Below are 27,785 nucleotides of genomic sequence, written 5' to 3' on the forward strand. Positions count from 1 at the left end.
TTTACATATTCACTCTGAGATACATTTATAATATTTTACTGACCCATGAAGATCCGGGGTAGAATAGGTCTTCAGCAACCCATGCTTGCCGTAAAAGGCGACTAACGGGATCGGGTGGTCAGGCTCGCTGACTTGGTTGATGCATGTCATCAATCCCAATTGGGTGGATCGATGCTCTTGATATTAATCACTGGATTGTCTGGTCCAGACTCGATTATTTACAGACTGCCGTCATATAGCTGGAATATTGCTGAGTGCGGCGTAAAACAACTAACAAAACAAAAATATAATATTTTACTATTTGTTGTTGACAATTTGTTGCCTTATCCATATCATGTTCTTATCTCTCTATATGGTTTAAATGTTGCTGATGTGAGGAGATCTATTTATCTCACTTTCATTTGTGGTCTGTTCTTTGTATCAATTCACCAAATCATTTTTGAATTTACTTCTTTTAACTTTTTACAGTTACATTGCCTCATCTGGTGCTGCAAACATTGGTTTATTATGTACATTCTGTCAATGAAAGTTTTAATTTGAAAAATTTATCCTAATCTCAAGAGAAGCATACCACCTTTAAATAAACCTGCCGAAGGTATCCGCAAACCTTTATCTACAAAGGTGTTAGGAAAGTATCATCTCTATATTATTTGAAAGAAGACGTGTTGAGAGAGCTGTTGACAGATGGGAGGGACCCCACCTCCACAAGATAATGACCAGAACATGCTCTCCTCACGATGAAATATATATGATAATTGAGGCTCTGCTATACACTGACCCATTTCTGTGATCATTCCATCCCCTTTGATGCCAGGACACAAATTGTATGCTACCCCCTGTCTGACAGCCTTCCATTCATGTTGGCTAAAGTTGTCCATCTGGCAACCCCAACATGTTATCATTAGTTGTAAAGAAACTAGTATCTATTCCACAATCAGTTGTATGGAAGATAGTATCTGTTCCAGCTCTCTCACTAAAACCCTAATAGAATCTTTCTAATACATGTAAGACACCTCACAAGCATGAATGTGTAGTGCAATTACAGGGTCAAGTGGCGCTAATAAAAAGACATATAATTCCGTGGATTTCTTGTGTAGATTGTGTAGACAAGGCTCATTACTCTTGTATGAAAATCCCAGACGTAAACAGTCTTCATGTTGGCATGTATTTCACATGCTGACATGATACTCAATATTGGACAAGGACTGTTGGAAGTAAGTGTCCGTGGATTATCTAACATGGATTTCTATATATGTACAAATTGTTGTAATTTTTGTAGTGTACAAGGTAGGTAGGGCAGTATTTGTATGACGGCCACTTGAGAGTACAGTAGATTCACTCAATTTGGAAAGGAATTTCTTCAAGACAGTTTAATGCATTTGCCATGTGTGTTATCTGTCCGAGATAGACGTGCTTGTATTTCACATCAACACATCTATACACAGGTCTGTCGTTCAAAGTGTTGTCAAACCGGCTTAGCCATGCCCAAATAAAGAATCAGACTTCATCAGAAAAGTTTAAATTTCAAAACAAAAATCTTTCTTGTGATAAGGCCCAGCATGGCTTGTCTCCTTTGGGAAGTTAAGTTTCATAACATGCCAGGCTGAATATTTTGATCCGACAGTAATGTTTGATGATCAGATAACATCCTTCAAACACTGGTAATAATCTTCTCTCCATGCCCCAGTGCATGGAAACGGCCTTCATTAGCACCGCGCTTCACTAAAATAGAACCTGCATGTCCATATGTCTCAGATCAAAACTACCTACCCAGGGGGAGATAACTCACTAATTAGTTGTTTTCCTTGAGCTGCCTATCACTTCATTGGAGATAAGTTATTAATTAACATGATTCCATGCAAGGGTAGTCAATGTTTTTGACATCAATCTATTCCAGATAATTGACTTGTTAGGCTAAGTTCTCTTATCCTAAATCAGTGAGCCATTTTGTTGAAGCAAACTTTATCACTGAGATGAAAAAATGGAATTAATGAAGTGCAAGATCTTGAATCCTTTGCACTGAAAACTACTTCAGTTCCATGGAATTATGTTTTGAATCTTTGAGTAAAATTTATTGTGTTTTTTTTAGCGAGTGAGGTAGTGCTGTTTATGCTTCTTCAGCCATACAAAAGGGTGCTGTTGTACAAAGCAATCTTAGCGCTAAGGTGATCGTAACTCCCATACCTTAACATGGACTTACGACAGTCATAGCGCTGAGGTTGTTTTATACAACAGCACCCTGGTAATTGTCATATGTCTGTTGTGTGATATTTGACTACCTCACTGGTGTGTTAAATTTTATTTGAAAAAATGACTGATTCCTGTGAGTGCCAATGCTAAGGTGTAACAAGTTACCGATTACAAGGAGGGGCATGAACTGATTCAAAGGTTTAGTTAGACTAAAATCTAATCTCTGAAATGAACATATTGTACATAAAAAAACAGTTGTTCAGTTATCTTAATAAAAATATAATAAAAAGGAGCCCAGTGACTCTCTTCATTTTCAGATACTGCAGTGATCTAGACTTGCCAAACATTATAGACTTGCGTGGGCTGTATTTGATATATATTTGTATCAGGGTCTGTAAGACAGACTAAGGTTTAGTGTATACTAATCCTTTGGAAGTTTTATAGCATGTTACTGGTTCCATTGTGGTAAGTGATACTAAACTGAATTCATAGTCAACAGTGTTGAATTTTTAGATGTTGAAAATATCCCACTGAATCGAGGGGTGATTGATAACAAGTCCTTGTTCTACAGAGTCGACAAGTTAGCGAATGCAGCAGTCAGTAATATTCCTGCTTTGTCACTGCAGCTTTCAAGTTGAGCCTTGACCATACAAATCAGTGACTGAAAACATGAGCAAAGACACACAATTGTAGCATGATGACATATACTAGTCAAGAGAAGTTAAAGAACACCCGATTCTTTCAAATAAGTATAGTTAATCTGCCATTGCCTGACAGATTAACTATCATAATATGAAAGAATCGGGTGTTCCTGAACTTCTTTTGAGTAGTATGCAATCAGCCAAATTTGACCTATTTGAGTCAACATTTACAACAAACATATTTTACTGGAAACCAATTCTACCCCCTAGTTATAAAGTACTAAGGAAATAAACAAGACTTAATTGAGTGACATGAACTGCTGTAGTTTCTGCCATTTTCAAGGCACTGAGAAGTATTTCCTTTAAATCGTGTTTAGTACCGATTCCATGAGGTGATATATGGCCTTGTACTGGATCCCTGCTGTGATGTATTGTCTTGGACTGGCGTGAAATGGTCAGTGTAGGGTGGTCAGTGTAAACATCAAAGTATAGTGGTGAGTCTTGCTGATTCCAGTTGGTCAGACTCGTTAATGATCCCCCTGCTGGGGGCGGTTGAAGAGTGATTTATGTAATCTGGAGGTCATTCAGTACAAACATTGGAATCTTGTTCATTAGGCTAGGACATGTGTTGGGTAATTTGTGCAATTAGGAAGAAATACTCTGTAAACACTGAATTTGTTGAGATTATCTTCCATTTGGGAAGTATTGTTTGTTTACTAGGGGGTAATTGGGAGAATTCGTATTAAGGTCGGAAGGGGCATCTAGGGTCCGCTGTACTTTGTATTTGGTGACATTGACAAACTGAGATATTGTCTGTACTGAAGGTAGCCTCGTAGTTAAAGCAATCTCACTCACTCACTCACTCACTCACTCACTCACTTTATAAGTGCAATGAACTTGAACATGATGTTAAACCAGATTTCACCTTGCCACCTTTAGGGATTGGTTTAGTCTGTCATGCAGACCCTGAAACATATATATCCAATACAGTCTAGATTACTTCAGTATCTAAAAAAAGAAAGTCTCTTGGCTCCTTCCTATTATATTTTATAACTATAATTTAACAACTGGTTTGTTTTTTTAAAATATGTTCATTTCAGAGACAAGATGGTAGTCTGGGTTGGTTGTAAATTGATTAGTAAGTAAGAAAGATTAGTAAGAAAGGTGTGAAGAATTAATCCTGCATCATTAGTCCGAGTTAAGCTTCCTGGCTGGGGTTCCAGTACTGTTCCGCCGTGATATTGCTGGAATATTGCTAAAAGCGGCGTAAAACAATACTCACTCACTCCAGTACTGTTATTCACCTCCATCCCTTCCCGCTGAGCTCCACCATCAGGTCGACCAGATTCACACTGCACAAGGTCTGGCGATGTCTTCATGCCACTCCCTGGAATTATGTAGGCTTGATTATATTCCAGTCCAGCTTCCAGTGATACACGCTTCATGTGGTTGAATTTGTTTTCCAAGAAACATGTTCAAGCGTTGTCCTACACAACCCGTATTTTTGTCATCAGTTGGCCTTCCCTTTATACATTTCTTGTTTGTGTGAGTGACTTGGAAGTTAATCCATGGCATTTTATCATCAATATCTGTCTACTTTTCATGCAAGCATAGCAGCCACCTGACCTGCCCATCCCCACCATGCCCTGCCCTGCCCATCCCCACCATGCCCAGCTATGCCCTGCCCATCCCCACCATGCCCTGCTATGCCCTGCCCTGCCCATCCCCACCATGCCCTGCCCTGCCCATCCCCTCCATGCCCTGCCCTGCCCTGCCCTGCCCTGCCCCCAACCCACCCTCATACACCACGCCACGCCACGCCACGCCACGCCACGCCACGCCACTGCTCTCACCACTTCCTAATTTTCTGACACCCTCATACACCACGCCACGCCACGCCACGCCACGCCACGCCACGCCACGCCACACCACGCCACTTCCTAATCTTCTGACACCCTCACACTGCCAATTATGCCAACAGTCATGCCCCACCCCATTTCTGTTCCCCACCACTCCTGCAATATTGCTAACTGTTTTGTTTAACTACAACAACAAAATCAAACATCATTTTCTAACTGTTAACACTTATCCACCATTCTTGCCCTGCCTGTTCCACTGTAGCCTTGCTCCAAGGCTGTACTGTATGATAAATCCATGGATGTCTAGTAACTCTATCCTTATAATAGGCAAGTCTAGATAAGTGGACGTCAGTCTTTTATGGGAATAACATGTCTTATAATTTATATAATCTAAAAATTATGATTTAAACTAATAATTATTGACTTCCAGACTTGAGCAAGTCTAGTTTCTCTGCCTCTCCCTCCCACCCCAGGGACTGATGCTATCACCACCTTCATTACTCCCCTTCCTGCCCTTCCCAACAGTGTCATCCCCTCACCCCAGGGGCTTCCTGACCCGTGGGGATGACACGTGCCCTTCTGTCTGGCAACACAGAGAAATCAACACAAGCAAGGGCACATGCTGATTGACTCCTAATCTGAGAAAACAAACGGGGTATCTGGTCAGCCTCAATGGAGTGAGCAGCTTATATCAGACTGAAAATCAATTGAGCTTTTCTGCTGAAGGAGCTTCTGGAATCCTCCCTGCCAGCTTGGTTGTAAACATAAAATTTGAGTGAAATGCTAATTGTGTTTATAGACATTTTTCCAGGTGTTCCTGTAAAATTTGTACCCATTAAGAAATATTTTTGGGGAATAAACTCATTTTCAAAAGAAATACCAGTCTGTATAGTTAATCTTCATAATCTGGAACAGGAATTTTCCACAAAAGTAATTTGCAGATGTATGGATTTAAAAATGTACTTAGTGCATTTTTTGCTTAATATTGTATCAGACTCTTCATGATGTATGTAATTTGAGGCCTGTTTTCGTGATCTAGTGGCTACTGTACAGAGTAGAAGGTCGATGGTTCGATGTCTGGCTGTGTCATACCAAAAGATGTTAAAAGATGGTATTTGTTGTTACCCTGCCTGACGCTCTGCATTAAGGAGGTAAAACAAGGACTAGTCAGCATACACGTTGCTATTTAAGTGCAATAATCTTAAACACAAAGTTTAAACCTATTTCAACTTGCCTCGCTTCACCTCACCTCGCCTCACCTCACCTCACCTCACCTCACCTCACCTCACCTCACCTCACCTCACCTCACCTCACCTCACCTGTAATAATAACCAGAGACAGAAAGCAACCACATATTTATAAGCTCTTCTGTGGCAATTGGGTAGCCAAGTGGTTAAAGTGTTTGCTGGTCATGTCGAAGACCCAGGTTCGATGACCGACATAGGTACAATGTGTGAAGCCCATTTCTCGTGTCCCCCACCATGAGATTGCTGGAATATTGCTAAAAGTGGCATAAAACCATACTCACTCACTCAACCACCCACCCATTCACTCACTCACAGCTCTTCTTGAAGAGGTTCATCTCCTGCCTGCAAGTCTACAATGGATATGGAATACAATTTTACACAACATATTTGTTTATTATTTCTGCCGGAGCATGTAGACACAGATAAACTGCATCTGAAAGGACAGGGATCATAAAAGAATCCAGACAAAGAGTGTCATATTACTCACTATCATTCATAAATAAATACCAGGCATATTAATCAAACATGCTGCATATTTGCAAACAATGTCAAATATCAATCTTTCAGTCATCCCGAAATGACAAACACAGGAGTTTTCTTTTCTCTCCTAATCTGTATCAGGTGTTGAACCAATTGGCTGACCGTGGAGATCGACATCTCCCAGCTGTTATCTGGGTGTTCCAGCTGTGAAGGCCTGAGGGGGGAGACAAGATAGACCATAGGCTTTACCATAGTGGTTTGTTCTTTACCTTCCGTGAAGGATTGCCTGGATGGAGTAATGACAATTGTATGAGTGACGGGTTCTACCAGTCGAGCGGGAAATGCTTTCCTATACATGAACACATGGTGTCATCACTGATTTTCAGTGATCCATTATCATTTTAATCACTATTTTGGATGTATACTAGACTAACATCTAGTCTCTGAATGAACATATCTTACAGACAAAAAACAACAGTTGTTAAGTTATCTTAATATAAATATAATAAAAAGGAGCCCAGATACTTTCTTCATTTTCAGATACTGCAGTAATCTAGACTTGCCAAACATTATAGACTTGCATGGGCTGTATTGGATATATTTGTATCAGGGTCTGTATGACAGACTTTAGCTGTATACGTTCTTTTGCCCAGCAGTTTACATGATGAAATACATTAAAATAATAATATAATATATTCTAAAAAATTTATTCAACATGATTTTTAGTTCACCCACTTATAAGTCCAACAACATAAACCATTGATGGTTAAAGTATTTGCTATTATTATATTACTTCTATTGATTAGATAAGAATTCAGAAAAGTATTATTTCAAAACTTCCAATTGTGAAAATTGTTTTGGAGTAAGTGTTAAAATGTAAACACTGGGGGGAATAATATCTGAATGTATTTTACTGTATCATTCAAACACAGCATTTTGGTTTACAAAAGTTTGTTACTTCTACAAAATAGAGGTAGGCATATCAATAAAACAACAAAAGGATTTTGGTGAATAATTTATTTGTTTCTCTTTGATGTAATTGTGCCAATTCTTGAGTCACATGATAATACCTAACCAGGGGAGTGTTACAATGCCTTCCCTATAAATAACATAAAACTGTATGGGAGACCTGTGTTTCTGGACCCACTCACCCCCACCAACCCATTGTACAGCTGTCCAGGACTGACAGTCTCTCCACATGCTCAACATGTGCCCCCAACGCATGAAAGAAAATATTATCTCCGATCAGTGGCGTGTGCCTCAAGCAAGGGAGCTTACTCTGTGAAAACTGACCACCCTCTGGTGACTGATGGGCACATGACCTTTGTAATTAGTTCTGAAGCATGTTCACTTGATCAGTCAAAATACCGGATTAGGTAGCACCTCATTCAAGACCCTTGTCAAACAATAATTGGCCAAGCAGGTGCTCTTTAAGTGCTTAACTCTTCACATTTGTCAGATATCTTGAAGTTTGGAGGATTTGAAATATTGAGCTTGAAGGTTAAGTGGTGTACAATGTGCATGTGTTTCTGTAGTATGGAGACGGGAATATGAGGGGAGAGGAATTGATGTAATTACTCATATTCAATTTTATCAATTGATGAAATAATGCGGTATGACTGATATTTCTTGCTGTATATTGAAAATTTTGGGAGAGTAATTGTCCCAGATTTGTTGATTGAAATTATTAAAAGATTAGTTCATTGTCTCCATCTCCCTCCCTCCCTCCTCATCAGTCATTATCATCATCACCATCAATATTCTCTCCCTCATCATCAAAGGGATTCTCCTTCTCCCCCTCATCATCAAAGGTATTCTCCTCCTCCCACATCATCAAAGGTAGTCTCCTCCTTCTCCCTCATCATGAAAGGTATTCTCCTCCTTCTCCTTCATCATCAAAGGTATTCTCCTCCTCATCATCAAAGGTATTCTCCTCCTTCTCCTTCATCATCAAAGGTATTCTCCTCCTTCTCCCTCATCATCAAAGGTATTATCCTCCTTCTCCTCATCATTAAAGGTATTCTCCTCCTCCCTCATCATCAAAGGTATTCTCCTCCTTCTCCCTCATCATCAAAGGTATTCTCCTCCTCCCTCATCATCAAAGGTGTTCTCATCATCATCAAAGGTATTCTCCTCCTCCCTCATCATCAAAGGTATTCTCCTCCTTCTCCCTCATCATCAAAGGTATTCTCCTCCTTTTCCCTCATCATCAAAGGTATTTTCCTCATCATCATCAAAGGTATTCTCCTCCCTCATCATCAAAGGTATTCTCCTCCTTCTCCCTCATCATCAAAGGTATTCTCCTCCTTCTCCCTCATCATCAAAGGTATTCTCCTCCTCATCAAAGGTATTCTCCTCATCATCATCAGAGGTATTCTCCTCATCATCAAAGGTATTCTCCTCCTTCTCCCCCTCACCATCATCATCACCATCACCATCACCACCAGTACCCCCCTCATCACCGTCAGTATCCTCTTCCTCATCCGCAACAACTTCATCATCCTCTTCTTCCTGATTCATTTTTCATTTACAACCACCGTAAAATTGTTCATGTATTGTTTACAATCACAATGGAGACCAAGAACCAATCAGTGTAATACAAACAACATGGTGGATACATCAATTGTATATACAAATGCTTTCAAAGGGGCTATTCAACCCTGTTAGGAACTCACAAATCATCAGATATTGTGGCATATTTGAAGTGATGTAAACATAGACTCCTCGCAGTGTTTTTACCAGCATCCCAGTAGTGACTGTGATTCTAAACACAGCAAATGGAAACGGAGTCTGGCATCAGCCCTGCCATACACTGTAAAACATCTACTATGTTATGGTGGGTTGGTACATCCGAAATAGCTTGCCTTGCATTCTCAGTAAGTGCTGTGTCATCGTTAGACAAAACTTACTCGAAGTCAGATACTGCGTCTGAAAAGAAATTGTTTTGTCGGTTCCAATGTAAGTTTGTTTATCAGGCTGGCTGCCATGTCAGTATTCTTGTTAATGATACTTGTCATTCTAAGTGATACACATTATGTAGTGTCAAGTTGGTTTTGATATTTGGCTAGATCATTGTAATTGACGTAATAACCTGGATTTGTCATCACTTAAGCTTATATATTTTACTAGTATAAATAAAGCCCTACAGGCAAACCATCTTAATTTTATGTTTTACAAACTTTCATGGCCAACATCCAATTTGCAGGAGACAAATTAAAAAAAAGGTTTTCATTTATTTGAGGTTCATTTCCAAAATGAAATAAATACAATAAACAAACAAATTGAAATACAAATAAAAGAAAATGTGAATGAAATCCTTTTTTATTATTTTTTATTTTGACTTTTGCCAAATTTGTGGTAGGCTTGTTCATTAAACAACAAATTAATTGGTCCTTCCTAGGATGTAGTTAACATGTAGATGTTTTATGTAGTCTATTGATGTATATGTAACCTATATATAGTAGTTATTCTAGATTTCCAATCAGTGTTAATACTAATAGCACATTGTGTGGTAATAATTAATGGTGATCGTTAATTGGTGTTTGTCTGTGCAGGCTGTCATTAGCCACTGTTGTGGAATGTATATACAGTTAATGACTCCTATTTATTTGTTTATGGGGGGCACGGGTGGCCCAGTCGTCTAAGGCGCCGCGATTCGCTGTGCAGAGTTGCGTCCCTTGGGCACGCCAGAAACCAATGATTGTGGGTTCGAATCCCGGTTCGCCCCGATTATGTTTCTAGGTTTGTCAGCACCATACCCGTGCTCGTGGGTTTCACCGAAGTGGTAAACGTCTGACACCTGCATCACTTGGGGCTTTCCTCCCACATTAAGCTGACATGCCGCGATATAACTGGAATACTGTTAAAAGCGGCGTTAAACCCAACTCACTCACTCACTCACTATTTGTTTATGTCTTGATGATTAAAGTACCAGTGAAGGAATCTCTCAGACAAGACATTGAAATATCCCCCCATTTAATCCCCAAATAAATCCTCCCATTCATCCCTCTGCCTACCCATTAACACATGCAACAGCAACTCGTCCATCTATCTATCTATCCAGACGCTCAACCCATGTTCATCCATCAACTATCCCACCATCCATCCAAGTATAATGTTTTAAATATTTAATGATTGATGGCCAAGAAGGTAACTAAACAACTAAACAATCCCTTTTCCTGTTAATAATTCATTCCTGTCCTTTTCTTACTGTTAGTTGATATAGTTTGCAATTGAAGAACTATAAAATTCTCAGGTCTTTTGAGTGAGTGAATATGGTTTTACGCCGCTTTTAGCAATGTTCCAGCAATATCACGGCGGGGGACACCGGAAATGGGCTTCACACATTGTCGGGAATCGAACACGGGTCTTCGGCGTGACGAGTGAACGCTTTAACCACTAGGCTACCCGACCGCCCCTCAGGTCTTTTGAAAGGCATTTAGAAGTGATACACATAAGGAAGAGAATTTATGGATGTCTACCTGATGAAGGAGTAAGCATATACTCCGAAATGTTGTGTTCCTCATAATAAAGAAGTTGACATCCATAAATTCTCTTCCTTATAAAATTCTCACTTATATTCTTGCATATCTTTTGGATCAAACTCTCAAGAGAAATAATCTCTTCCCTAATTCTTGCAATACTTAAATGACACAAGCAGCAAGGGTTAATTAATTCCCCACTACGTTGTGACATGAAGGGTTAATGAGTGTTACACACAAGTCATCCATCATGGCTGGTCATCCAGGTGTCTGAGCCAGCACACACAATGTTGCACTGTGGGTATGATGTATCACCTGTCGGTACTGTTTCCCACACCACTTTACTTACATTGCTGTGGTACTATTTCACCCACCACTACTTACATCTACATTGTAGCAGTACTGCTTCCCCCACAAAAACTTATATCACCATTGATACATTACAGCTTCCCCCACAACTACTTATATCCACAATACAGCTATACTGCTTCTCCCACAACTGCTTATATCAATAGTGATGCAGTACCACTTTCTACACTGCTTAGCCATCATTGCAGCATCTGACATAAAACATCTTTAAAAGATATATGTTATTTTTTTATATTTTTTTTTGGTTTGCCGCACTTAGCAATATTTCAGCTATATGACGTCAGTCTGTAAATAATCAAGTCTGGATCAGGCAATTCAGTGATTGACATCATGAGCATCGATCTATGCAGTTTGAATACAATGACATGCATCAATCAAGTCAGCAAACCTATCACCCGATTCCGCTAGTTGTCTCTTATCACAAGCATGGGTTGCCGAAAACCTATTCTAACATTGTCATCTTGGGAGTAAAATATATTTGTTTTGTTTTCGTCATAGGCATTCAATTATTCTTGGTAATTTAAAGTGACTAGGTTCTGAAGCCTAAATTGCAATATTGTTTATAATTTTCAGTTATTTTCATCTTCTCTGCTTTATACACGGTTGTGTTTATTTTTTCATATAATCTTGCGTAAAATCGTTTGATCTTATCCCTGGTAATATTTATTGTTATGTCATGTTATGATGTAAATCATTTTCACTTGATTTAAACAGTCACTATTCATTAAGAGATGAAAAGGTTATTTGTACATCCTTTATCAACAAGAATCTAATTAGATCACACATGTTTTAGAAACCTCCCACAAAGCCGCGCAGGAATGTTTTTCCAGCATTCTAAACAAACTTTGTCAGATTTCAGTTATCGAAATTCCAGTCCACGAGACATTAAGCATTACTTGTTCATTTATATCGGTTGATAATGACCTGTAAGTCATTTGCATCTTCTCCTGCGTTATCAGTTGATGATGGAAAACATCTCATAGCACCTGTCTTGTTGAACTGTATGTGGGCAATATCTCCATATCGTCCTATATGATTTGGAGGAATATGTTTGCTCTGTTGTAGGCATTGTGGACTATCTGCATGTTTATCGAAGCGTGGGTATATACATGCACAGGTGATAACGGCAAACCGGAAGATGAAAGTAATCATTATTATCACTCTAGGATCCGCATGACGCCATGTAAATGTTGATATTCCATCTTACCCAGGTGGAAATGTGTTTCCTGGGTCATAATGACCGAAACAGCTTAAGACTAGTTGTGAGGAAAGTATTTTATGTCTACAGCACAATCTATCTTCAGTATGCTGAAAAGTGTTTCCCTAAAGAGAATTTAAAGACTTTTTTGTGAGACACGTGAAATGCTTTATGTTTTGGTGCACCTCTCCAGTGCACATAGAGAGCCCAAAATACTATGGAGTATACAGTGGAATGTGTGTAAAGATGTGTTGCATGGCCATGAAGTCGTTATGTTCAAATTTGGACACCTTTTCTATCCATGGTATTTTAAAACAAATACATACAGATTTTATGTAGTGATAACAAATCAAGTAAATTGTTACACATGATAGGGTAGTAATATGTCCCGTATACATTTTGTCTTCACAGGCACTTCATGTTGTCTTTATTGATGAGTTTGGGGCACAGGTGGCCCAGTCGTCTAAGGCGCCGTGATTCGCTGTGCAGAGTTGCGTCCCTTGGGCACGCCAGAATCCCGGTTCGCCCCAGTTATGTTTCTAGGTTTGTCAGCACCATACCCGTGCTCGTGGGTATCACCGAAGTGGTAAATGTCTGAGACCTGCATCACTTGGGGCTTTCCTCCCACATTAAGCTGACACTGGAATACTGTTAAAAGCGGCCTAAAACCCAACTCACTCACTCACTTATTGATGAGTTAAAGCAATATGGTGTTGCCAATTATGTATTGAATGGAGCCGTGAGATGAACTTTGAAAGTTGCTTTGAGGATTAATTTCAGATATTTAGAGATTTAGGTTTCATTGATACAGTTTTCTTAAAAATTTTACATCAAGGATTTATCTGTGATTTTAACTTAAGTGCCAGTGGCAGGCAAGTTGGGGAAGTATCATTATTATTTTTTTAATTGGGATTTATTTATGAATTTTTATTATCTGAAACTCAAGAGTGTTTTACACTGCATTCAATGTAATGATGTAAAACTAAGTAAAAAGTAACTAAGCATATACCATTACTGGTCCTGTTGTCAGTGAAATACCTGTCATCTTTCTACAAAAAATAATATTAGTTGAAAATATGAGTTGGGAAATTTGTATTTCCAATTAGGGAATGTTAACTGGCATTTGGGCGATAATTGGTCTCTGAGCAGGTGTGAAAAAATCCCTGTTTATTGTTTTCTGTTCCTTAGCCTGTATTTGCACCTTGATTGTTTTACACCTGTAGACACATGCTCGTAGCAGCTATTCTTAGAAGTAAACTTGAATCGCTAATTGCAACACATTTTCCTATATCTGACTGACAAAAATCCTGGGGGATCATTAAATGAGTAGTAACTATTTTATTTAGCTAGTATATCATCTTGTATCAATACCGAAGAAGACGTATCATGCATCATACCGGTTCTGAAAACTCATGATAGGGTAGTAATATGTCCCGTATACATTTTGTCTTCACAGGCACTTCATGTTGTCTTTATTGATGAGTTTGGGGCACGGGTGGCCCAGTCGTCTAAGGCGCCGTGATTCGCTGTGCAGAGTTGCGTCCCTTGGGCACGCCAGAAACCTATGATTGTGGGTTCGAATCCCGGTTCGCCCCGATTATGTTTCTAGGTTTGTCAGCACTATACCTGTGCTCGTGGGTTTCACCGAAGTGGTAAACGTCTGAGACCTGCATCACTTGGGGCTTTCCTCCCACATTAAGCTGACACGCCGCGATATAACTGGAATACTGTTAAAAGCGGCGTTAAACCCAACTCACTCACTCACTCACTCATAGTTTACTGCAGTGTGTTTTGTTGCCCATGCCTTCAACCATTGACCATGAACCAGACTTGATTATTTACAGGCTGCTGTGCTACAGGTGACATGCTGCTGGAAGATTATGCTGCATAAAACAACATTTACTACATTGAAAATAGTACTGTATCTTTCATACAATTAAATCATATTTAGTTATGGACAAACAGGATTCCTTTCCTTGCAAGCAATGATGTGTGTTGTTCTTGTTTTTGCAGGAGACGTCGCTCGGCACCAGATTGAATATGTTTTGATCCCAGGGGTGAATGCTACCGCAGACAGTTTCTTCTTTAAGATTGAAGACAGGGGTAAGTTGCAATTTGTTTTAATTCAGACACGACGATTGGCATGATGACAGTCATCACTTGACACATATCGTATTCGATGTAATAAGCGCCCACAGCAATATTTGCTAATATATTGGCTAGTGAACAATCCCAATTAGCGCCCCTTCCGATTGATCAATGTACACAAGACTTATTTATTTGTGTATAATACGCACTCGTATTTTCACCAACATAATATTCTAATAAGAGCCCCCTTTTTCTAATTTTGAGAGTGCCCTGGGTGCTTATTACGTCGAATACGGTATCTAGCTTCAGGGTACATGAACAATGCACCTTTTCAAAGCTTGCGCCAGTCGTTAGAACAACCAACTGCAGCCAGGACATGATTTGACTTCGTATAAGTGTAGTTTTATTTGTCAAACCAAATGGAACATCGACATACACAGAATGACAACAGGAAGTAAGGAAGTACACAGCGATTCCCACAGGAGATAACTCTTTTAACGATACATATCCATAATACCACTAAACAGCCAGTGTTGGGATATATTGAAATATACACCTCTGTTAGATAGTACTATATATCAGATCAATGGGTAGAAGACACTTTGTCACGCAATGTCCCAGTTCGGTGTGGTTTTCATCTGCCGAAGAATTCTACCAGCTGCACCTGTCAAACAGTTTTATTTGGAACTGCAAGTGTGTCCTCACTTGACACTTAACAAAGACAAAAATATGAAACATTTGATTCAAGGCAGTACACATTATGCTTACACACCTTATATGCAGCTTATGTAGACTTAACACTGTACAGCCTTGTTCTCAAGATCTGTACCCGTGAAGATCCGGGGTAGAATAGGTCTTCAGCAACCCATGCTTGCCATTAAAGGCGACTATGCTTGTCGTAAAAGGCGACTAACAGGATCGGGTGGTCAGGCTCGCTGACTTGGTTGATGCATGTCATCGATCCCAATTGCGTGGATCGATGCTCATGGTATTAATCACTGGATTGTCTGGTCCAGACTCGATTATTTACAGACCGCCGTCATTTAGCTGGAATATTGCTGAGTGCGGCGTTAAACAACAAACAAACCAACCAACCAAATCTCAAGATCTGATTGCATAAAAAAACAAAATCCACAAAAAAGTTGAGAAGATAGCATTGACAGCATTGCACTTAAACAAATATAATCTTACATCCATGTGGTTCATTACCATAACAAAGTTGTTGACCAAGAAACAAATATCTTCATATTTCAGCCTTATAGAAAAGGATGTCTTTTTGACATGTGCTGTACAGGCATTTTCTAAAGAAGTGGTTCTACTTTCTGTCCTTTGTCTATGGTTCATGTGTTTCTATACTCTCAGGTTTCCAATGAAAAATTCATGTATACATGTGCAGACTGTGTGTTATGTGGAACGTCCTTCTCAATCTACATTGCTCATCATGAAGTGTCACGCAAGTGTTTTAACATACACATGAAAGATCAGGATACAGGTCCAATATTGTCTAGGATCTGACATTGATATCCCACGATGTGTCCATTACACTGAAGATGGTGTATGAGAGCGCCCAATACCAGCACCAGAACGCACAAGTTCATCCTGTCCCTTCATCAGTCATAGTCAAGACTCATGGGTCTCACTGGACATGGCTACATCTTCAAGAATGTCTAAAATTACTTCAATTAACTCAGCATCTGTCACTGATTCAGGGAAACAAAGCATTCAGCACAATTGGCAATTGTGGCCAATAAGACATCAACCTCCAGTTGGCACGGTGTGTTTGTAAGATTGTACTGCCACTAACATAGTACTTCTTTCTTTGTTGGGTAACTGCCATTTGTTATTGTGAAGCAAGCTTGCACATCTTGACACCCTCAAGAGATGCTGAGTCTATGCTATCATCTTGCTTCAGGAATAGTTGGAACGAGGATCACAAAACTTCATGAGTACAATTTTCAGCTGCCTAATGGTGCCATGACTTCGGCTTCATGAAGAATTGGTGTATATTGTGTGGCTGTTGAGTTTCTCTTACAGATCACAGATATGTTTTTGTCTTTTTTTATAAGTATACTATGTTCATAACGAAAACGCTTTTTACGAACCGACGGATATGACAAACGTTTGTTTTTTTCCCCTGCCATTTGCTGTATATATGCTTATAACTAACGGCGGTTATAACGAACAAAACATGGTCCCTTTGAGTTCGTTATAACCGTAGTTAACTGTATAATAGTACAGTGGGGTAGATGAGAATGTTAAAGCTTGCGATTATATTCATACATTATTAATGTTGGATGACCAACAACACCCTCGTCTTACTAATGCAGACCATAGGTCAGTGCTATTGTGAGAGGGGTCATGATGCTGCCCCTAAATCACCCATGTTCAGATGACAGCATGGACATCAGACAACAAAGGCTGTTGTATGGATAGCATTACTTCCACAAATGTTATACAAATAGCAGTGTGGAAAACACTACTTGGAACAAAAAGCAAATTCCAGGACAAATGACCAAAGCATGTAGATGGCTGGTATGTTGGACAAAAGTGGACACCGACATATCAATTAGTTGTCCCCTGACAGGACTAGAATGTCGTGACCCTGTACAGCCCATGTCATGGTCATGGTGAAGAGACAGGACCTTGCTTGTCAGGGAGAAGTGAGTCAATGGGTCATTCACCCACTTTGATTTTTTTTAAATTTTTTTTTTGTTTTGTGTGAGATGGTTTGATTTTTTATTTCAGTTGGATGATTATGTGTCAAGAAGTTACTTTTGGAACTTTTAATCACTCAACTTAAATCTAACAGGAAGAAGTACATGGTTTTTTTCCATATATGGTTATTGTAGGAATATGTACTTTCAACATTTTGATGTTTCTTGCAAATAGTTGCTTGTAAAGTTTTGTTGATAACTCTGCACTCAGCAATATTCTAACTATATAACAGTGGTATGTAAATAGTCGATTCTTGACCAGACAATTAAATGATTGTCATCATGAGCATTGGGGGCAGTCGGGTAGCCTAGTGGTTAAAGCGTTCGCTCGTCACGCTGAAGACCCGGGTTTGATTCCCGACATGGGTACAATGTGTGAAGCCTATTTCTGGTGTCCCCAGCCATGATATTGCTGGAATATTGCTAAAAGCAGCGTAAAACCATACTCACTAACTCACTCATCATGAGCATTGATTTACCCAATTTGATACGATAACATGCATCAACCAAGTCAGCGAGTATGACCACCCAATCCCATTTGTCACCTCTTACGGCAAGCATGGGTTGATAAAGACCAATTCTACCTGGTCTTCACAGGCTCATACAGAACTACCTTGTACTTGAAGACTGGCCCATAGCTGTGATGCCACTGATCAAAAGGCGGAATCATCAAATGGAGCTTTAAGATGCTGAGAAGCTAGATTTCCAATAGCCGAAAGTAATTTTTTGCACTCATTAAATTAGTACTGAATGTATTTCATTCCTTCCCACATAGTTCCTCAAAATATGTTGGTTAATTCAGCATAGTCTTTGAAGAAGGTAAACTCACATGTGCTGAACTAATAGGTCAATGAGTTCACCCTCTCTGACTGATCTGTCAGAACAATGACAGCCCTGGTAACACCTACCTCCTACAGCTATGTCTACCAGTAATGTGTTCCTGCATAACATATGTGGCTGGGTATGTGGTGTTGCACTTAGGCTGATACTGTGACTGATCTGATGGAGACTCTCGACTATCTGCGACATCAGCAGCGGCATCAAAGACATCCCAGACTACAGTTCCAATGATCTTCAGCATCCGTAACGTTGTCAGCGTTATCAAAGACATCCGATTCAGTGATTGGTCGATGGGGTACTTGGTACTGATGAGACAAAACTCATTGGGCTGTGATACGTCTTTGGTCCGACATTGGAATTTCTTCTAGTTTGGTACATGGTAGTGTTTTGTTAGGTGAGGAATGGTGTTGTTGTACCAGGAATGTCAGATGCTAAGTACAACGTCAGATGCAGAAAATAATAGACTTCAGGGGTTTTAAGCTGTCATAATCATCAGCAGCAGCATCTTCATCGTCTTCATCATCATGTCATTATCCTAATGGGTTGCAATCTTTTCTATGAGGCTCTATGAATTTCTATGCAGTGTTCCCTGCCATACTGTGATAGGATTTACTGACTGGTTTCGAATCCCAAATATCGTCGTCGTCATCATCATCATCATCATCATCATCATCATCATCATCATCATCACCACCACCACCACCATCATCATCATCATCATCATCATCACCATCATCATCACCTTCATCATCATCATCACCATCATCATCATCATCATCATCATCCCTATTAGTTACATTGACTCACTGAACTTCATCAGGTGTGCTTGTTGGTCACAGATTAGTATTTCTTGAACGTGGCAGTGTGGACGCGTCCAGTTACCGCTGAATGTTTCTGTTCATATGTAGATTTGTTAGTGGAAGGTAGGTACACCTTGTGTGACCATTTTGGGTCATATCAGCTAAGAAACAAATTGCTAACAAAAATTAGGATTGGTATCTTCTGTCATCATCATCAGCATCATCAGCGTCACCGTCATCTTCACCATCTTCATCATCAGATCTGCTGCTGTGTGTGTTCTTACTGATGTTTACATGATAGTGTGGATAAATATCCCTTTGATGTGGCATCATGCATTTGTCGTAGTTACAGTCTTGTTAGTCTGATATATTTGTTTTCTTGTTATAATCAGTTACATGTGTCACCAGCAGGGTGTACAGGATTTTTCAAGCAGAATGGGGACCAAAGTGGAAGACATCCAACTCAAGCTCACACATCCACTAATCACATATGAAACAAATGTATCATTGTGTTTGGGGGGGCGGTCGGGTAGCCCAGTGGTTAAAGCGTTCGCTCGACACGCTGAAGACCCGGGTTCGATTCCCGATATGGGTACAATGTGTGATGCGCATTTCTGGTGTCACCCGCCGTGATATTGCTGGAATATTGCTAAAAGTGGCGTAAAACCACACTCACTCACTCACTCACTCACTCACTCACTCATTGTGTTTGTATTTGTGTGACAAAGTCAGACCTGCTGTAGGACCACCAGAATTGTTCAGAATGGTAACTTATAATGTGGTCAGTGTCAATTGTGACGTGACAAAGAGATGACATCATATGAAACAATATGATTTCATGGTGTCCACACAGGCCGTCCGACAGACCTTTGTGGGCTTCTACCAGACTGCGACTTGCCGATCAGATCGCTGGATTTTATAGATTTTCTTGAGAGCTGGAAGGATGCAATTTGTGTCTTGTTAGGCAGTTTCAGACTCATGTAATAAAGAGTAAATATAGTTGTTCATGTTCACACTCTGATTCTGTGTGGCTTGTACACTTCACAGCATGGTTGAATAATGTAACACCAGGCATAAAGTCATGGCATTATTCCAAGATGTTAAACAACCCTTCCATTTTAAGTCTGTGGTTTAAAGAGACATTAAACCCAACTCATTCATTTAGAGTGCTACACATCTGTACAGGCAACTGCACACTTGTTAAGCTGATTAATTCAAAGTAGACTCAATTTTATGGATAACAACTTCTTTAATACTGTAAAAAGGGACGTTTCGTTATAGATCCTTATACTGTCAAGCTTGACAACGGTATAAGGATCTATACTGAAATGTCCCTTTTTACAGTATTAAAGAAGTTGTTATCCATAAAATTGTGTCTACCTTGTCATCCATCAACTTCTAAGTAATGCCTATCAAACAATTTGATTTATTCAAAGTTCCATGAGTATATTTTCATGCTCTCTAACAACCTCATCAATGTTTTCATGAATTGTTATAAGAAGCCTTTCATAGATACCCCTTACCCTGCCATCAACATTTTGCAACGCAGAACAGATACATTGTAGCTATCAGCACAATCAGTTTATATCAGGAACAAACAAAGTAACAGAATTCAATGTTAATATATCTGATTGAAACAGCTCCAGCGAGTATGCTGCCGTTATAATCATACCACTCTGTTAGTCAACTGATTTCTGCGATGATATCACTGTTATTTCAACGTCCTGAACAAAGCATAACGCCCTGGCCCAGCTTATCGTATGACCCGATCGTGTGAAGTTATCAGATAAGTATTATAACAGTAAATAACAGTCTCACCTTGATGACCCCTGCTGCTACTCAACAGGTTGTTTCTACATCACGGAATAACATCATCACCTGAGGTGAATCAGACCATTGTACATCCCGAGCTCTTCCGCATCTGGTACAGCAGGGGCAGGAGCATGGATGCTGATGTTTGTTCAACCTGAAGTTGTGCACTGAAATTACCAGGTGCCATTAAATATCAACCAAGCTCTGCCTTCTCTGTAAATAATCGAACATGGATGCTTTGTAATGCTATTTATTTTTTGACTGTCATTTGCAATTCTGTTGAAGATTCCCCTGCCATTGAGTACACATTATTAAGTTAGGTCTGTGTAATGATAGGGACGTTCAACATGTGATCAGAAGCAGGGTAAAGAGGTTTTGATGGGGTGTGAGAGGAAGTGGGGAGGGTTATGTAATTACTGCAACTCTGTCCAGCTTCATCACTTAGACTGATGTTATGCAACAGAAGACTCCCACGTGGAGGCAATGGCCTGGTGCAAGTTTACTGAATAGATAAGTTCACTTCTTACCAATCTACTTGTTTAAAGTTTGTGTTAGCATCATGACAATATGTACCCAGTGTGGATTCCAAGGCAGAAGGGGGCCCATTTGTCTAAGGTTGTAATTGGCTGTGCAGAGTTGTGTCCCTTGGGCAAGCCATGAATTTATGATTGTGGGTTCGAATCCCAGTTCGCCCTGATTATGTTTCTAGGTTTGTCCGCACCATACCTGTGCTTGTGGATTTTACCAAAGTGGTAAACATCTGAGACCTGCATCACTTCAGGCTTTCCTCCCACGGAATTATTTCATAGGCATCTCTGAGAAGTTGATGGATAACAAAGTTGCCAAAACATTTATGGATTACAACTTCTTTATAATAATACTGTAATAGTGACGTTTTGGTATAGATCCTTTGACTGTTGTTAAGCATATTTTTCTCCCACATTAAGCTGACATGCTGTATCTAACTGGAATACACTCACTCACTCACTCACTCACTCACTCACTCACTCACTCCTCACTCACTCACTCACTCACTCACTCACTCACTCACTCGCTCGCTCAGGGTTTTATCATAGCTGCAGGAAGCCCAGAAACTTACTCGTATGATTCATCACACAAGCCCTGTGTCTGCCAAGAGGCTTAGGACCTGAAACAAACCTAGGTGGAAAATAATACAATTTGAAACCGCATTTTATTCTCAAGTGATTTCTTGAAAGCCTTATAGGTTTGATAAAAAGGAAAAAGAAAAAATCCTTTGAAAGACAAGTCAAGGGTTTAATTTGATTTTTTTTTATTACTGACATTAGTTAACAGATTTTTTAGGGGAGGGGTGGGGGAATGTTGTTTTTTTAATTCCACATTTATAAAGTTTTGGGTCAACGAATAAAAAAATGTGAAAAAAAGATTCATGCACCTTACAGCTGGCGTGTGGCACAGCTTCTCCATCAAAATAGATAGTTTAATAATGGATATCCTTTCATGTATAACACACGCCGGTAGCCTACTTTAAATAGTTTCACCAACCCCTAAGGCTATTTTGAAGTATACATATATATATAGAAGAGGATTAAGTAGGAGTGTGAGCATATGGAGACCACATATATGTACTGGAGACATCGGCCAGTGATGGAATCTAGTCAGGGCTTTCTTCAAACACCTAGGAACAACTTTGCCAAATTTTGGTTCATGTCATAATTCCGAAAGGCTGATGTAGCAGAAATCAGCTTGGTGCTGTGATTATTCTTAGTCAATCCAAGGTAAAAACCTTACGTAATAATAGCCCAAAAGTGTTGCTTTGCAAGAGCTGTGATTATGTCTTTATATAAAAATGTGAGTTTGTGCACTGAATTATAAGGAATTAAGCAAATGAGGCTGGTTTGGTGTTACAAGGTGTAACAAGGTGTTGCAGGTGTCAGTTTCATTGGCGATATGTTGATGGTGCTTGAAATAGACTAGTTGGTGTCAAGTGGTCCCAGGAAAAGGGGAACAAGTCCTGTTTACAGTCCCACCTGCAAGGAGGAAGATGTATGTGGTATTTCCTAAGTGATTTGGACGATATAATCTCAATTAATGACAGAAATAGAGTTGCTGATTTATAATGAAAATGCAGGTATCCTTTACATATTTTCAAAGCTGGTGGATCTTGAGGTACAACGAGACAAAAAGTTGTAAGATACCTGCTGACCGAGACATGAGACCTACCTTTTCTAATAACTTGGAAGGGACTTGATGGCATAAGTGGTATGAGCAGCAGCCTCAGTACACTTAGCAGAGTTGCATCCCTTACTTGTGTCAGGATCTTCTGATCTGGGCTTCAAATCCCGAATTTTCTGTTTCAAATAATATTGAACTGCCCTCTTGCACATAGGAGTGGACTTGACATTGAAATATTTAATGGCCCTTCAACAAATTAAATTTTATCCATTAGAAAAAAATAACTGAATTAGGCACATATAATATTGATAAAAAAGGTGCCCTAATGAAAGTTATGATCTTTAATTTCAATGACCGTTTAGAGTCTTTACTCAATAGGCAATGTCATTGAAAGAGATGGGGGAGTGAAACCAGGATTTGTCCTGAAGTGAACACACTAGCTACTGAGCTACCCAAGTGGCCGAGAAGAGCAACATTTGAGAGCTACAGGTTATATATCTTGTGCTGTTCCCCTTTCCTTTGGTTTAACATTATAGTTTGTTAGCCGTCCTATTTCAATATCAATGTCTTTGAAAATAAGCAGCCCATTATGACTCAGTAATACAAATAAATGTTGGGAGCCCTTTTCTGTATTTATCAAAGACTCATACGCAATCATTTACCCTATAAACTGACATAAATGTCTGATAATACACTCCATGTTGAAATAACATAGGCGGTATGTTCGTGGTGGGTGTCAGACTCAGATTCAGGAAATGGTTTCAGACCACTCTACTCTGAGAAGGACCCTTTGATCATATTAGCCTAGCACTGGCTCATAGTTTAATGTCAAACTGTTTGAAATTGGTGTGGTCTTGCAGAGCAATTTCCTCATGGGCAGCTGAAGAGGAATATTATCTTTAATGTCTGTCATACCTTATTTGCACTATGTTTAACAAGCAATGCCTCGATCAAAGAATTAAAGGGCCAGTTGGGTAGTCTAATGGTTAAAGTGTGGGCTTGTCACACTAGTTCTATTCTAGATGTGATCAGATACAAGCAGTAAGTATTGTTACTCATAGAACTGACCACTGGTTCGTCCTGTCCAGACTTGATTTTTTCACATGCTGATGAAATGTAACTGTACTTGCTAAAAGCAGTTTGAAACATACACTTTCACAGTCTTCATCCCAAGAACACTATGGGAGAAGTATCTTGACTGTATTGAAGACAATGGAATCCTTTACTTCTGCCGGAGTGGTCGGTAGCCTAGTGGATAAAGCATTTGCTCGTCATGCCGAAGACCCGGGTTTGATTCCCGTCATGGGTACAATGTGTGAAGCCCATTTCTGGTGTCCCCGCCATGATATTGCTGGAATATTGCTAAAAGCGGCATAAAACCATACTCGCTCACTCACTTTACTTCTGCCCATGGGAATTGTGAGGCAGCGTTGGACTTCAGTGCCCCATGCTTGTACAAAGAGGTGACTAATTAGGATATGAGGGTTACAGTGGCTGAGTGTTGCTCATGCTATCAGTCTTTGTTTTGTCTGGTCCAGATTCCTTCACATGCTGCTGAACACACTGCTCATCTTCCCAAGGCAAGGGAGTTAACTGACTATAAAAGTCCAGTTTTCACCCTTGCCGAACTAGACAGGAATGATGGAGTTATATTTTAACTGGACTAATGACTCCATGCCTAGTCCAATCAAAATCCTGTAACGAAATTGCCATTCGGTTCATAAACAACATGGCGCTTGCTATGCAAATTTTGGTCAATTGCATGATCTTCAGAGCATGGGTACCAATCTGATTGGTCAATATTTGTGACATAGAAGGGACACAACTCATAAGAATAGCCATGCTGTCATCGTGCCACAAAATTCCAGCCTTGTTTAGCAAGGGTGGAAACTGGACTTTAATGTCAGTTAACTCCCTTGCCTCAGGAAGATGCACACCGCTCAGCTTACAACAGCTAAAGACAAAATACACAGTTCTTCATCCCACCTACCAACCACTAAACCATGACTTAGTTACTACACTTTTACTTCCCTGTTAGAGTGAGAACCCATGCTTTCAGTGTAATGGTACATGCAGCCCATCCATGCTTACAGTGGAATGGTACGTGGGAATACCTCCAAGATGACAGAGGAATGGTACGTGGGAATACCACCACGATGACAGAGGAATGGTACAATGTTCTGGGCCTACTTCACATGAAACAACTGTAGAAAGAATTCCTCATTCTCAACCACATAATGCTGGAAAATGAACAAGCTGAAAACCATTGGCGCCTTGCCATGTCCCCATGTGGTTTGGGTGTCTGCAACAATGGCACCTTGGAGATGTAACTGTTTTTGTTGAGGGGATAATCTATTTCTTAGTGTTTCATGTCGTGTGAATACATAAATGTGGTGGCATCACCCTGGTGGGAATGCACACCGTTAAAGACAGGTTAGAACTGTCTTTGTCTTGCCAACAAGAACACGACTGCAGAATTTGGGCATCATAAATTACAGCCTTTTTATGGCTGGTTTTTGTGTGTTTTGATCCAGGAGTTTGTTGGGGAACTGAAGTGTGTTATTTGTTTGTTCTGATTGCTTCTACAGCATGTCATAATAAGGAGGATTTATTGGAATGGTATTGTGGTACATATACTGCTCAAATTTCGTTAGGGAATTTCTGTTTATGTTTCTGGGCCAATTGCTTCTAAGTTATTTTAATCAGTTTTGTGGTCCAATGAATAATAAGAATATTGATCCAATTTTAAGTTTAGTAGTATATAGAGAATCTCACCCGAGTGTCTTTTGATATCAAATATATCAACACGAGTTGATAAAAGTGGAAAAAGACTGAGGCTTGCCGAGGATTTTTGCCACCTTTATCAATGAGTGTTGAAATATTTGATATCAAAAGACACTCGTGTGAGATTTTATTTATCATCCAACATCATTCTTCCAACTTTTTCAATTTGTAGACAGTAATTAGCAGTGTCTTCAGTGTAAAAAGTACTGCTAACAGCTTCAGTAGCAGAGCCATTAGTGATGTCATTTGATTGTGATGTCATGGTAACCAGTGATGTCACAATGGTCTGCAAAGCATTGTGATGTCATTTCATTGCAGCGATATCTACAGTGTAGATATCACTTGATCTCATCCAAGCCATATCTCCTGTGGGAGCCAGTTTTGGATGATAAATGTATGTGAGATGTAACAGTTTGTATGTATAAGTATTTACATTTAACTTTTCTGTAAGTCCTTCAGACCGTTAGGGTTTTTATCCCACATGTTATCTTTATAAAATACTTTTTGGAAACATTTTTTATCGTTATGGAAGTGCATAATTCTAATTAAACAAGATTTTATAGTTAGCATGTAAAGATCATTTCAAGACATCAAACATTATTAATTTAGAATTGCTCTTGTATCATGCAATGAAATCTAGTAAGTTTTGCAAAAAGCAATTGCATGTTAAATTTGTTGCTTAGGAACCCTACTTACATGCATCAGCTGGCATTGGTAACAGGAGCATGCTGTTTGAGGTTTCCTGACGACTGGGTCAATTAGAAATACTCGGAATGTATTTCAGTTACAAAAATAAAAGTCTGGGGTTTTACTGCTTCAGTTCTTGCTCATAGTCATCATAAAATGGAGAGAGTCGTAATCTGAGAGAAAATACGTCCTTTGGAAAACAGGATTTGGACCATAACATACTTACAATAATAAGCCAATCTATAGATGTATCGATGTGTTTTGCTGTGAAAAGTTATGTTTCCCTGTTTGGGAATTTATCAGGATTAGAGCTAGTTTCTGTGTGATACAAAGATCAGGTTGTGAAAAGATGATTTCTTTTCTTTTGTGGGTACGTCCCAATTATGTTTCTAGGTTTGTCAGCATCATACCCATGCTCGTGGGTTTTACCAAAGTGGTAAACGTCTGAGACCCACAGGCTTTCCTCCAACATCAAGCTGCCATGATATAACTGGAATACTGTTCAAAGCAGTGTTAAAACCAACTCACTCACTCACTCACTGATGCTTTCACTCTTTTCTATTGGAATGGAAAGCTGCAGCGTTATCTCCAGGAACTTTCAATAGCTTTTTCATTTCTTGCAAACCATGGGGTTTCCAGGTAAGAATATTGGTCCCCAGAAACCTATGCTGGTTGTAAGAGGTGACTAAGTGACTTTGAACTATTCCTGTTGAGCAAATTTAGTATTTATCACTGTAACTGTATTATCTAAGAATAAAAAAAGCATTATAATTCACAAGAAATTAAGAGTTTGAATTTAGTGAATGCAGATTGTTTGATTACATTTTTTGAAAAAAAAAACAAAAGAAATATTCTCAAATTTGTTTCCACATTTTGAAGAAACAGCAACATTGAGATTACACATGGTATCATGTTCTCGGAATTGTTTATAAGACATTGAAATGGGGTGATAGCTGTATTGTCTTTCTGATTGTTGGAACATAGACAGATTAAGAGCATTTCAAAATAATCAGAAAAGAAATGTTTTGTTGTGGTAAATTTGTGCTGTTGCATTGCACAAACGGAAATAAAGGTCACCAAGTACTGAAAGTTAAACACTACATATAAAACATTGTATTAAAGTCACTTTAATATCATGGTCTTGTTCAAATGAATCAGGTCTCTACATATCACCCTATGTGGAATATAAACTTACATGGAAAATATAGAAACAAACTTATATGGGAAATAAACTTTTGAAACTTTGACTCATCAGTGACCAAAATGATGTCTGATGCAATTCCTAATTTTGTCTTGTTCCACATGTATTTACAGGTGAACAATTGACATGCCTTTACATGTGTTTGTGATGGTGCTACTGGTGGGGCAGGATATGCTCACCTTTTCGGAAACACTTGGGATCATCACTATTTGATAGTGATTCATGAACACATGCTCATGA

At 39.3% G+C, this 27,785-nt stretch overlaps 1 protein-coding gene across 1 annotated transcript in view; it reads left to right on the top strand.

Moving 5' to 3' along the window:
• Positions 1 to 27,785, top strand: part of LOC124132698 (FRAS1-related extracellular matrix protein 2-like) — a 219,246-nt gene that overhangs the window by 80,357 nt on the left and 111,104 nt on the right. The window contains exon 2 of the mRNA XM_046496760.2: positions 14,479 to 14,568. Coding sequence (XP_046352716.2) covers positions 14,479 to 14,568 — 90 coding nt within the window. The remainder of the gene's footprint in view (positions 1 to 14,478; positions 14,569 to 27,785) is intronic.

The sequence above is a fragment of the Haliotis rufescens genome, unplaced genomic scaffold (genome assembly GCF_023055435.1).
Source record: "Haliotis rufescens isolate VD_foot unplaced genomic scaffold, xgHalRufe1.0.p SCAF_7, whole genome shotgun sequence".
NCBI classification, from domain to species: domain Eukaryota; kingdom Metazoa; phylum Mollusca; class Gastropoda; order Lepetellida; family Haliotidae; genus Haliotis; species Haliotis rufescens.